This window comes from Salvia hispanica, chromosome 6, assembly GCF_023119035.1.
Source record: "Salvia hispanica cultivar TCC Black 2014 chromosome 6, UniMelb_Shisp_WGS_1.0, whole genome shotgun sequence".
NCBI classification, from domain to species: domain Eukaryota; kingdom Viridiplantae; phylum Streptophyta; class Magnoliopsida; order Lamiales; family Lamiaceae; genus Salvia; species Salvia hispanica.
The window spans coordinates 635969-649690 of record NC_062970.1 but is presented as its reverse complement, the minus strand read 5'-3'; the positions used below and the strand labels follow the sequence as shown (position 1 = coordinate 649690).

The window sequence follows — 13722 nt, the reverse complement described above, 5'->3', positions numbered from 1 at the left end:
TAAACAAAAACTTACTAGGCTTTAACCTTATTTTTTATTTTTATATTTGAATTTTCTTTCTATTATTTTTAAAATTTGAACTAAAGTATATGCATCAATTACATTTGTGTTTTCTTGTATTTCTCACACTTAATTTGATTCTTAGCTCTTAACTTATTAGTCTAGTAATTACATCTTTTTTTCTATTCTCATAATTAATTCACTAGTTATTGGTCTAATAATGTACTACTTGATCACATTTTTAATATTGCGTTGATGATATCGTATAAATCACACATTATTATCGTTAGTATCATTTTTAATACAATATATTTTTGGTTTTTGGCTTTTGGCTTTTATTTGCAAAATTGTTATATATTTTCAATGTTAATATGATTAGTTTAAATTAAATCCCAAACAAAATATTTATCGCTCTATCAGCGGCCACATATACCGGTTTTGATAAGTAAACGAGATGCCCAATCAAAACACACGAAACTCTGAGCAAATTTACAAACTCCGTCCCGCGGGAGTGGAAGCGTTTCTTTTCTATACGTGATTTAAGAAGAATTGTGTTAAGTGAGTTACGTAAATGAAGAATAAAGTAAGAAAATGAAAAGGTAGAGATACGAAGAGAAAATAAAGCAAGAGAGAGAAAAAATGTCTTGATTTTACGTATCAAAATGACAAAATAACTCCACTAATATAAAACGAAAGGAGTATGATTTTACGATTTACTCTAATACCTACTTATTTATATATGATGCGTGGATCGATGGAACGAATAAATTGTTAATTTGATTGTTTGTGTGATCCCAAAGAGTAGAAATTGGGATGAAATCAAAATAATGGAATTGTTCAAATGGATGGAATATTGGAAATATTATCTTAGCAAAAGTTAGTCGACAAAATTTAATTTATGTTGCGTATTTTAGTACTCCTGATTTGATTCATGACATCAATAAATAAGCATATTGCAATTTCACAACTTGCAAAAGGTTAATTAGGGGACTGATCTCTCTCTCTCTGATTTTATGTTTTGAAGATTTCCATGTAAGAAAGGAAGTTATTTTATAGGTTTCACTAAAAATAGAACGATATTCCATTTATTTTTACACACTCTCTCTCCCTTTTCTCTCTCAAAATATCTCTACTTTATGATTGTCTATCAAATACTATACATGTACTGTTTTTATTACTTTTATCAAATTAATTCTTCTATCATCCAAATTTTATAGTGTTAGTAATATCATTCCAATCGAAATAGGATCCTAAATTAATTTCATAAGTATCAATCTATGATAAGACCCAACTTTTTATTTAAATAAATTTCAATTAGAACTATAGGAAGCATTAGTATAAATTTTTGGATGGATGAAAACAAATAACAAGTATAATTAATCATCCTTAATTATCAATTTAAAAAATATCGACAACAATAATCAAACAGAAAGGAGGCTAATACTAACAAAGTTTGTGAGTGATGATAAACAAAAACTTACTAGGCTTTAACCTTATTTTTTATTTTTATATTTGAATTTTCTTTCTATTATTTTTAAAATTTGAACTAAAGTATATGCATCAATTACATTTGTGTTTTCTTGTATTTCTCACACTTAATTTGATTCTTAGCTCTTAACTTATTAGTCTAGTAATTACATCTTTTTTTCTATTCTCATAATTAATTCACTAGTTATTGGTCTAATAATGTACTACTTGATCACATTTTTAATATTGCGTTGATGATATCGTATAAATCACACAGTATTATCGTTAGTATCATTTTTAATACAATACATTTTTGGTTTTTGGCTTTTGGCTTTTATTTGCAAAATTGTTATATATTTTCAATGTTAATATGATTAGTTTAAATTAAATCCCAAACAAAATATTTATCGCTCTATCAGCGGCCACATATACCGATTTTGATAAGTAAACGAGATGCCCAATCAAAACACACGAAACTCTGAGCAAATTTACAAACTCCGTCCCGCGGGAGTGGAAGCGTTTCTTTTCTATACGTGATTTAAGAAGAATTGTGTTAAGTGAGTTACGTAAATGAAGAATAAAGTAAGAAAATGAAAAGGTAGAGATACGAAGAGAAAATAAAGCAAGAGAGAGAAAAAATGTCTTGATTTTACGTATCAAAATGACAAAATAATTCCACTAATATAAAACGAAAGGAGTATGATTTTACGATTTACTCTAATACCTACTTATTTATATATGATGCGTGGATCGATGGAACGAATAAATTGTTAATTTGATTGTTTGTGTGATCCCAAAGAGTAGAAATTGGGATGAAATCAAAATAATGGAATTGTTCAAATGGATGGAATATTGGAAATATTATCTTAGCAAAAGTTAGTCAACAAAATTTAATTTATGTTGCGTATTTTAGTACTCATGATTTGATTAATGACATCAATAAATAAGCATATTGCAATTTCACAACTTGCAAAAGGTGTCTTTGCAATCACATGCTTTCACATAAGCAAAATAAGCAACGTTGCATCAATAAGCAAAATAACATGCTCTGCATTGATTCACAACACTCATTTTTATATAGTATGAAACTACGAAAACTAATACATATATTAGATATCACTTCTAGTTTTGAAGAAATAATTATTACTACATTTAAGCAAAATATGATGCAAAATAATATGGTCTGTATTGATCCACGTTAATTCTACATTAACAAACAGAACACCATTTAGTTATATATAGTACTCCAATGTTACAAAAACACATAGGTATGTATCACTTCTAATTTTGAAGGCAAAAAATGGGTGCTATTTGAGTGCGCGTGTGTGTGTCTATGTCTCTTCTTGATCGGGTGCAGGTTCTGCCGGGGAATCGGGTTCTTTGTCGGGCAAATCGAGATCTATAGGGATTGCGTTTTTCTTTAGTGCAGTAGTCTTAGTGAGATGCGAGTAGCTGCCCTTCTCCTTGAAGAGCTGAGCAAAGTGAGTCTTGCAGTAAACGATGCCATCGAGGGCCGCATAAGACGACATCGTTAGGTTGCACCCTCCATGGGCACACCTAAAGCATTGCTTGTGGAAGAACTCTCCCTCCACGGTCACCTGCATGCATGTACAGGAACGTACGCAGAAAAAATATTGGTAAATGTTATAATTATCCTTGTCACATTAATAATTTATAGCTATATTTTTTTTAAAAAAAAATATCAATCAATTCTTTAATTTCCTAATTGTTTATGTAAATGGATGTATACTTGTAATTTGCCATTTTTCTTTGACGAATATAAAATGTTCAAAGTCAAAAATTGATAATAAAATTACATTAGAGACTATATAGTGTAGGTTATGTAACATACCTTCTCAAGTGGGTATACAGTTTTTTTACAAACTGAACATTTGTCTACAGTGCCAGAAAACATGGATGACAATTTACTAGGACTCCTGCCCTATACATATAATCAAATCAAATTTCAAATTTCAACAAAAATTCTCATCAACTTTATCTTAAAAAATTATGGTAAATAAAGCCATAGGGTTACCAGTTCTGCATATTTGCCACCTGATCACAAATGAAATAAAATATAATGTAAGAATTATTATAATCTGATAAATTATGTATCCAAATATGAATATGTAGGGTTTAAAAACTGACTTAAGCTTGAGTGAAACTTTCTAGTAGTTAAGCTGCCTGTTTCTCTGAAGAGATGTTCAAAGTGAGGCTTGCAATAGAGCTTCCCATTCACAGTAGAGTAGTTGCTTATCTGTAATTTTTTCAAATTAATATGAAATTGTTGGTGGAAAATTAATTATTACAAAAGAAAAAAGATGATTGGGAATTTCCCCCTTTCCCATGAAACAAGCACATATGAAGTGGAGTTGATATAACTCATTATCATAATGTTATTTGTCTTATTTTATTATATACAGTTAAATTAAATTAACTGCATGAATTATTTTTTTCTAAATAATAGTACTAATAATTAATCTGATTGCACGAAAAATAAAATAAAATAAAATAAACTAGTAAAAATTTTGTAACGAGATTTATGCATTATTCTAGAAAATTCGTTGGTAGAATGGAAAGAGTTGGCGGTAGAAGGCTCCACAGGGAATGAATGGGAAGATCGAAAGGTTGGAAGAAAAATGAGTGGCATATTCTTATGGAATGTATCTCATGTTTTTTTAAGAAAATACGATACATTCTCGTAAGAAAACTCAAGAGGAATAACACAACACATACAGCGAGACGTCCGTTGCAAGTGTCGCATTTGAAGCAATTCTTGTGATAGGGAACTCCATCGGCAGAACACATTTCTGCAACATGCACAACTTTTTCACAAGAATGGCATTTCTGCGTCGTGCCATAGTTAGACGACATCATAAATTTAATTTGATTTTTCTTTGATGAAAATAATTTCTACATATGAATAAATTGGTGTTTTTAGAAAATGATCAATTTAAGCAGATTTTAAAGGTGAGATATAGGCTGGAATTTAAAGTAGGGGAAATGATGGCTCTGGTGAATTTGGACTACTATTAAGGGCTATATTTATGTAAAAGAATATGAGAGAAATCAAATTATTTTGGCATCTAAATTAATCAGTGGATATGTTTGAATCTAATAAAAACTTGGAACATTTTTGTTCAAAGTTATTATTACTGCAAATAATAATTAAAAAAATTACTGATAAGTTAAAATTTTGAGTATAAAATTGTAAAATTATAGGAGCACTATAATCTTCACTTGGTGTCGATGCTCGTGTTTGTTCATGAGGAATTATTTTCTTGATTTTATAGCTTAATTTACGAAATAATCAAGATTTGCAAATACACATTTATCTTGACTTTTCAATACTATCAACCAAACATTCATTGTCGTATCAATCTCATTTTTATCACAACTAACTAATTTATTTTCAGCATATCTATCTTATTTTTATCTTCTCTAAAAATGAGTCCATATTAGTTTTTGCATACTTCAACTATTCGCCTTTTTGTTTTACTATATTAGTTTCGTATTAAAAATTCATATCGTTCGCAAAATCTCTATTTTTGTGGGGCAGATGGAGTATCTCTTTGACAGGTTTCAAAATTATAGGTTGCGATTGCAAAATAAATTTATCGTATTAGATTAAATATTATATACAACCAAATTAAAGGTTAATCGATCTGAGAGAACCATATCGATTTCAGCAGACCCTAAGAGAAAATTAGACCCAACCGTCCCCGAAATCCACAAGTACACCGAAATCATATAAATCAATCAAACCAACCTTTATTAACACATTATTTAATGATCAAGACTTATGGTTTATTGTACATTTGAAATACACGTACAAAATCGGTCTCGACCATAGCAATGAGAATCCTTGTAATTTTCCTTCAAAATTTTGATGCATGCTTCCTTGCAAGCTTCTTGAGTGCATGGATCAAGAGCAATGTTTACGAATAACCCTTCGACTTGTCGCGGCTGTGACGTCATCACCAACATCATCAACGTCGCGACGACAACGACGACCACCTCCGGCTTCATTCTCTCTCTCTCTCTTGCAATTTTTCTTATAAAATTTGTAAAACAATTGTTTTGATGATTTTGAATTTATGGATTTTAGACCTGTATTTATAGATGCTTCCACAACAATACAATGTTTGAGAAAATTGTACAAATAATGAGATAAGAGGAATAGGGATTGGATTAGGAAGAAATTTTGACATGGGATTGTTTCTCCTTGAGAAAAAGTTGAGTTTATGATAGATATTCCTAATTTGAATAAACTTTGATATAAAATCGGTTTGATTTTTTCTTAAAATATAACTTTTCAGTAAAGTTTGTATTGTTTTATTTAAACCAGAAAAAATGAAAGTTTGGATTATCTTTAATATTATACTTTTCAAATATCGTACTTTAATAAAATGTTTTGTATTTTTTTATTTCGGAATAATTTTGGATTTATTTTGGAATTTTTGGACTTTGATTTAACTGCAAAGCGCAAGTAAAATTATAGATTGGGATTGCAAAATAAATTTAACGTACTAGTATTAGATTAAATATGAGATACAGCCAAATCAAATAAATAGTAACTCCAACAAACATTGTTTTTAAGAAGAAATTTTATATTCTTGCCAAAAAACCAAGTGCACAAACAATGTCATTTAAAGGTCAATCGATCAGAGATAATCATATCGTTTTCAGCAGATTCTAAGAGAAAATCAGACCATACCAACCCCGAAATCTACTAATACACCGAAATCATATAAATAAATCAAACCAACCTTTATTAATCTTAAGCCAACATTTGATTTATGAATTTATTGTACATTTGAATACAAAATCAACCACCAAAACACATACAAAATTGGTCTCCCCCATAGCAATGAGAATCCTTGTAATTCTCCTTCACAATTTTGATGCATGCTTCCTTGCAAGCTGCTTCAGTGCATGGATGAATATCAATGGTTATGTACCCTTCGACTCGTTGCACCTGTGACGTCATCGCCAGCATCATCAACGTTGCAACGACAACGACGACCACCCCCGGCTTCATTCTTACAAAATTTGTAAAATACTTTGTTTTGTGATTTAGAATTTGTGGATTTTAGACCTGTATTTATAGATATACTACAATGTTTGAGTAAATTGGTCAAATAATGAGACAAGAAGAATAGGGATTTGATTGGGAAGAAATTTTGACATGGGATTTTGTCTCCTTGAGAAAAAGTTGAGTATGATAGACATTTCTAATTTGATGAAACAAACTTTGATATAAAATCGGTTTGAATTTTTTGGATTTTTTCTTGAAATATAAATTTTCAGCTCAGTTTGTTTGTTTTATTTAAACCAGAAAAAATGATAGTTCCGATGCTTTTCAAATATCGTAGTTAAATAAAATGTTTTGTCAAAATAATACTCCATTTTTTTAATTTGGAAAATTTGAACTTTTAGGTTCTGATTTCATTCTCTCTTTCACAATTTATGGATTATTTTGGAAGTTCATTCAGTTTCTCTAGTAAATAATTATACTAATTATAAAACATTTGGTGTTTGAATAATTGGAAATTTATGCTGTTCTAGGCCTGCATTTATAGAAATTTCCCTAACTACAAAAATGTTTGACAAAATTTATGAGAAATAGGGATCATTTGATTAGGACGAATTTATGAAATGTGATTAAAATATTTATAATATGAATAACCAAGCTAAAATAAATTTAAATATGAATTTCAGTTCAAATATTTCGGATTTTTGTATGAGATCGGAACTTTTTTCCCTTCAAAATCAGATTTTCAGTAAACATTCGAACCGATATATTGTATATTTTCACCGAAAAAAAAAATCAAATTAGATTTAATATGTACAATTACTTATGTTATTTTAGACGTGTATTTTATCGATGTTGCCCCAGTTACATTATATTACCAAAATAAATATGATTGAGGATATATATTGAGATATATGAATGAGTTTGATTACGAATAATTTATGAGTATGGGATTTTGTCTCTTTCAGAAAAGAATTCCGTGACTAAAATATTCGTAATTTGAATAACCGAATAGAAAACTAAATGAATTATAATTCGATTAAGTCGATCGATTTTCTAGTTTCAGCTGGATTCAGTTCTTTCAATCCGAATAATATTTAATCTAATATTATCACAAATTGAAAAAAATAGAAAATCCGAATTATATTTATATAAAATATTTCTATCCTAACATATAATAATGAAAAATTATTTCAAAATTTTCAAGTTTGGGTGGAATTTTTGCTTCAGATTTAGATACAAAACTTTGGATATGTACTCCTATAAAATTTCTATAGAATTTTTAAAAGATAGAAAGAGTTTAAATATCTAGCCGGCTACCCCAATATTCACAATACTCAAATTTACTTAATCCATAACACTAATAACTTTATTTTAAAATTAAATTATCAAAGATTACTTGTAATCAATTTTGCCATTGGAAAATGACGACTCACAAAAGACACCAATTCATTCTCTATCTCATCAATCAAATTGGATATTGTATTAACTTGTGGATAAAATTCATGTTTTTTAAGAAGTAAACTCAACAAATAAATTATTTTATTTGGTCTATTAAGAGTTGTAGAATTCTTATAATCTTAAAAAAAATGTAGGGGTGGCGAAACGGTTTATCGGCGGGTACCCGTACCCGATTTCTGCCAAATTTGTGTCCCGATTTCCGCCCCGCAACATATCGAGATTACCCGATACCCGTGTCGGGTATTACATACCCGACATTGCGGGTACTCGTACCCAATCCGAAACCCGGATGTTGGGTATGACCCCCTTCAATTGTGCAAAAAGTTCTTCAAACCAAAGGTTGAGTTCACGAAACCAATTAATATTTATGCTTTGAGTTTTTTTAATGGTAATGAATTTTGAGATTGTTGTCGCACTATGACTTCAAATTTTTGTTTTTTAATTTGTTCTTCAATCTTCATGCAAAAATTCCAACTATCAATTATGCACAGATATGGTGATTTCTAGTCTCCATATGTACTCATATTTGTATATTTTAATATATAATTTGCACATTTCTAAATTCCAAATTCAAAACTAAATGCAAACCAAAATTTATTGTATCAATTTTGATTGAATGCTTTGAATAGATTGAAAATAAAAGTGAGGGAACACTCTATAACTAGTTCTGGTGAGTTTTTAAATGTGTATTTGTTAAAATATAAAAACATTTTTAAAAAACTCTTAGAACTTTTAGATTCCATAAAGTATTAAAAGATTGTATATAGCTAATACTAATAATATTGGGTATTATCGGGACTAACGGATATACCCGCGCACTGCAAAACTCTAAAACACACTACCCGATCCTGCCCCGTTTCTTGTTACCGTCGAGTAGCGGGTCGAAATGGGAATAACTCATTACCCGCTACACATTTTGCCACCCCTAAAAAAATACTATCAAATTTTCAATTTTAAAAATTAGTGAAGAAACTCTGCAACTCTTAAACCCTAAACCCTGAGCAAACATTTTCCCCAAATTCAGAAAAATGCAATTCGCCTCAATTTTCCTCCAAACTCACTCCAAATCGCTCCACCACCGCCTCACATTCCTCCGCCGCATGGGCGGCGGCCCTCGGACGTTTCCCGGCGGGATCAACAAGTGGCAGTGGAAGCGCCTGCACGAGAAGAAGGCCCGAGAGAAAGAGATGCGTCTTCTCGATCAAGAGAAGCAGCTCTATCAAGCTAGAGTCCGCTCCCAAATCCGTGCCAGCGTCGCCGCTGCTGAAAATCCTAGTTTGAAGCCCGATCAAAGCCAGCTCAATTACGGCCCTATGACTCCCGATGAGCACATCAAGGCTCTGGCTGATCGGTTCATGAAGGAAGGAGCGGAGGATTTGTGGAACGAGAACGACGGCCCGTTGACGGCTCCGGTGAATAAGGCGGGGAAAGGGAAAAGCAGATTCTTAGACGAGCCTATTGATTTGAAGAAATTGATTGCGGAGAGGTCGAGCTCAAATGGCGGTGAGAATGTTCAAAAGAGGGGATTTTTGGGGAATGTTGGTGTCGGTGTAGCTAAACCGAGGCGGTTTTCTACTTACAAGCATTTTGGGAAGATGAACAATGGATTGAATTCAATTGGAAATTGTAGGGTTGGAGGTTTGATTGGAGTGAGCGATGTGTTTAGTTCGAATCGTTACTATTCTGTAGATGCTGCGCGAACGAAGAGTAAAAGGTTGAAATTTGTGAAAAATGGCGAAAAGTCTGTAGTTAAAGATGGCTCGGATGCCAAAAGGCCGAAGTGGCCTAGGTTCAGAGGGAGGGGAGTGAATTCGGATGATGATGACAGTGATGACTATGATGAGGATGATGTGGAAATAGGGGGTGAGAGGAAGATTACGGGCAGTAGTGCTGCATTAGGGAAGTATGATGTGAAGAGAACAAAGCGTGTGCCGTTGGAATTGTTGGAGGATGAGATTGATTTGTCTCAGGAGGTTGAGACGATTAGGGAGGAGATGAGGCAGTGGAAGAGCATGCAGGAAGAGGCGAAAGACGAGGAGGAATCACTACTGAGTGCTAAAAGGTTGGAGGGGCTGTATTTGTGAAATTGAATCTTGTTATATCTGTTTTGTAGATAAGTATTGGTTTAATTGATTTGAAATGATAGATGTGGATTGGTCGTTGTTCAGGTTCGATGAGTGTGATGTATCACCGTTGACTGTCAAAGCACTTGCTGAGGCTGGTTACGTGCAGATGACCACGGTGCAAGAGGCGACTCTGTCTGCGTGCCTTGAAGGTTGTAGTCATGTCTACCCTATTGATTTCGTTCTGTAAAAAAAATGCATAGCTTTAAAGTCAGCTTGTTGCTTTGGATCTTAGTCATGTATTTCTTGCTTGCTACTTCGAGCGTTGTCATTTTGTTCTTGCTTTTCAAGTAATTAGAGTATGGTGAACTCCTGTGTATATTGAGCAATATCACAAACCCTATCTTCAGAGAAATATTAGATTTATAATTTAGTTTTTTGATCAAGCATAAACGGTTATACTCATATGCATTGCTGCAGTGACTCTGCCGGTTGTTGATATGGATTTCAGAAACATTCCGAAATTTGAACTTTATTCGGGCAATCACTAGCAAGATTAGGATATTGGTTTCTCAGAATTTGGACTTTATTAGATGTGGATAGTTCTTGCTTGCTCCTTAGAGCTTTTGTCATTCTGTTCTTGCTTTTCGAATATTAGAGTATGGTGAGCTCCTCTATATATTGAGCAATATCACAAACTTCATCTTGAAAGAAATGTTAGATCTATAATTTACATTTCTGATTAAGCATGCAGTAACTCTGCTGGTTGTGGAAGGATACTGTCTGGATTTAGGCAACATGCCGAGCTTGGATGTATTCAGGCAATTAGTTGCAAGATTAGGATATTGGTTTCTCAGATAATTAGATTTTGATAGAGAGAATGATGCAAAAGGAGCCCTTGAATCTTTTTCTTCTTTTCTTTGGAGAAAAGTATAATACTCCTCTTTCTTCAGTTCTAAAATTAAATTCTTTACTTGTTTCTAATAACCAGAGAAAATGACTGCTCTTGTTCACAGGTAATGATGCTTTAGTCAAAGCTAGGGCTGGAACGGGCAAGAGTATTGCGTTTTTGGTATATCCCTACACTTATCCGTTTTTCATTTTGTTCTTGGCTTCAATTTTTATTGTGCTCATTTGTTTGCTAAACACACACAGCTTCCTGCTATTGAAACAGTTTTGAAGGCGACTAGAAAGAGCACTAATCAGCGGGTGCCGCCCATATATGTTCTTATCCTCTGCCCCGCCCGAGAACTAGCGAGTCAAATAGCTGCTGAGGCAAATGTACTCCTCAAGCACCATGACGGCTTAGGTGTGCTAACATTAGTTGGAGGGACGCGCTTCAAAGATGACCAGAGACGCCTTGAATCAGATCCATGCCACGTACGTAAGCACATAATTTCATTCTTTTTCCAAAGCTAGTTGTGTTTTCTGATCTTTGTATGGGAAGTATTGATGATTGCAGATTCTAGTTGCAACTCCGGGTAGATTGCTGGATCACATAGAGAACAAATCTGCCATCTCCGTGCGCCTGATGGGTCTGGAGATGCTCGTACTTGATGAGGCCGACCGCTTGCTTGACCTGGGGTTTCGTAAGGATATGGAGAAAATAGTTGATTGTTTGCCTCGCAAGAGGCAGTCGTTGCTCTTTTCAGCTACAGTCCCAAAGGAGGTTTATATTTTGACTTGTTTATCGTGCAGTGGAGATCTACTGTGGTAGATTTAATCTTCTTGCTTACAGTGTCCCCATTTCACACCTTCAGGTCCGTCGAATATCCCAGCTTGTTCTGAAAAGGGAGCATGCTTATATAAATACACTGGGGCTTGAATCCGTGGAGACGAACGCAAATGTATAATTTTATTCCTCTTTATCCCTGTCTTGCTCTTCTCGTTATCTGTAGTTTTCTAGAAAACGAGCTTGCTGACCTGTGACTTCTTAATCAGGTTAAGCAATTTTATCTCGTTGCACACCACGACCAGCATATTTCGATAGTGCACCATCTGTTAAAAAGCCATATATCTCAAGTGCCCGAGTACAAGGTAGGTTGCTGCTGCTGTTGCTTTTGTCGTAAGAATATTTGGAAAAACTCCATTCCGGTTCTTATGGATTGTTTTTTGACTTGTTAGATTATTGTTTTCTGTGGAACTGCAATGATGACATCGCTCATGTTCTCCCTTCTGCGGGAGATGAAACTGAACGCGAAAGAGCTGCACTCCAGAAAGCCTCCACTCTATCGTGCCCGGGTCTCTGAAGAATTCAAAGATGCCAAACAAGCCATTCTGGTCACTTCTGATGTCTCTGCACGAGGGTTGAACTATCCCGATGTTACGCTAGTCATTCAGGTGATGATTAATCGCGTTTTTTCGTACAAGTTCCCAAGCTCTACTTGTTCGGGATTTGTAGCTCTTTAACATAGAACGCTTCCCGTCTAGTTAGTTTTCTTAGCTTTGCTGCTGTTGAATGAGCATCACCAATATAATCATTCTATGTTGAAAAATTTGAACCTGTTACATTCAGGTCGGTATTCCTCCAGATCGAGGCCAATACATTCACAGACTCGGACGAACAGGCCGACAAGGGAAGGATGGCGAAGGATGCCTGTTGCTTGCGCCATGGGAACAATTCTTCCTAGACGATATAAAGGATCTTCCTCTCAAGAAACTCCCTTCACCCGAACTAGATCCTGACGCGATGCAGAAGGTATAAATTTCCCGTTGTGCAATCTAAGCAAACAAATACTCCCTCCGTCCCACTCTATGTGACACATTTCCTATACGATTCTGTTTTGTTATTTCATGTTGGTAAAGATTTGTTTGTTGAACATAAAAAATGCAGATACAGGAGAAAATGGACCAGATTGACACTAGCATCAAAGAAGCAGCTTATCACGCGTGGCTCGGTTATTACAACTCGATCAACGCCATTGGCCGGGACAAAACAACGCTGGTGGAATTGGCGAACCAATTTGCAGCATCCATCGGTCTGGAGAATCCGCCTGCAGTCTTCCGGAAAACTGCGGTGAAGATGGGGTTGAAAGGCATCCCTGGCATTCAAATGCGAAAGTAGCTCCGCACTTTTCGTCCTACCAAACGAAAATATTCGGTGCCTAAATTTATTGGCGTGGCGTGTACATGTGTAAAAATTAAAGATCAGGTATATGAAACGATGTCGTTTAAGTAGTTGAACATTTTGTCCACAATATCTTTTTGCCTGCCACATCGGAACAATTGAGAAAAAAATATCGAAGTTATGATACAATTTTGTGATATTTTTTAAAATTTGCTCTATTATAGAATAATAATTTGGTGAAAGTGACCATTGAAGCGGACCTTCATCTGAAAATTATTGTAGTCTTCAAACAAGAAATGTGACGTGGCTGCATGGATATTTCAATTATATTATATTTGAAAACCAGTCATTGTATAATTAATTGGCCAGATAATATTTATGCTGGCGTTATTATTTCTCGATAAATGCATATGTAATATTAAATCAATAGTACTTTTTAACTTGAAATTGAAATCAGGGTACTTACACTTTACATATGAAATGTTTCATCAGTGTTTCAATTGAGTATAAATTGTTTTAAGTTAACAAATATCATACAAAAAGTTTGATTAGTGTTGCAAATTAGTACATTCCGTCTTAAAATCACTACCATCGTTACCTTTTCTTATTTTTCATCCTTTCGACTATTA

At 33.7% G+C, this 13722-nt stretch overlaps 2 protein-coding genes across 2 annotated transcripts; one reads left to right on the top strand and one right to left on the bottom strand.

Annotated features, from left to right (window-relative positions):
* Positions 1-2631: 2631 nt before the first annotated feature.
* LOC125197346 (LIM domain-containing protein WLIM2a-like) lies at positions 2632-4383 on the bottom strand. The gene is made up of 5 exons (XM_048096081.1): positions 4204-4383; positions 3616-3724; positions 3503-3522; positions 3320-3409; positions 2632-3065 (listed from the first exon to the last, which is right to left on the bottom strand). Exons 1-5 carry the CDS (start codon positions 4342-4344, stop codon positions 2799-2801), a joined length of 627 nt encoding a protein of 208 aa, XP_047952038.1. The 5' UTR covers positions 4345-4383; the 3' UTR covers positions 2632-2798.
* A 4554-nt stretch (positions 4384-8937) lies between these two features.
* Positions 8938-13203, top strand: LOC125191928 (probable DEAD-box ATP-dependent RNA helicase 48). Its single transcript, XM_048089363.1, has 10 exons — positions 8938-10025; positions 10132-10238; positions 11043-11098; positions 11182-11406; positions 11489-11695; positions 11787-11873; positions 11968-12063; positions 12151-12366; positions 12542-12724; positions 12860-13203. The coding sequence occupies exons 1-10, from the start codon at positions 8992-8994 to the stop codon at positions 13088-13090; spliced, it is 2442 nt and encodes an 813-aa protein (XP_047945320.1). The 5' UTR covers positions 8938-8991; the 3' UTR covers positions 13091-13203.
* The last annotated feature ends 519 nt before the right edge of the window (positions 13204-13722 follow it).

Coding starts and splice junctions, on each gene's coding strand:
- LOC125197346 (XM_048096081.1), bottom strand. CDS start 4,344: ATGATGTCGTCTAACTATGGCACGACGCAGAAATGCCATTCTTGTGAA. Junction 3,725..4,203: donor CTTGCAACGGACGTCTCGCT/GTATGTGTTGTG, acceptor AAAAAATTACAG/ATAAGCAACTACTCTACTGT. Junction 3,066..3,319: donor CTGTATACCCACTTGAGAAG/GTATGTTACATA, acceptor ACATGCATGCAG/GTGACCGTGGAGGGAGAGTT.
- LOC125191928 (XM_048089363.1), top strand. CDS start 8,992: ATGCAATTCGCCTCAATTTTCCTCCAAACTCACTCCAAATCGCTCCAC. Junction 10,026..10,131: donor TCACTACTGAGTGCTAAAAG/GTTGGAGGGGCT, acceptor GTCGTTGTTCAG/GTTCGATGAGTGTGATGTAT. Junction 12,367..12,541: donor ATGTTACGCTAGTCATTCAG/GTGATGATTAAT, acceptor TGTTACATTCAG/GTCGGTATTCCTCCAGATCG.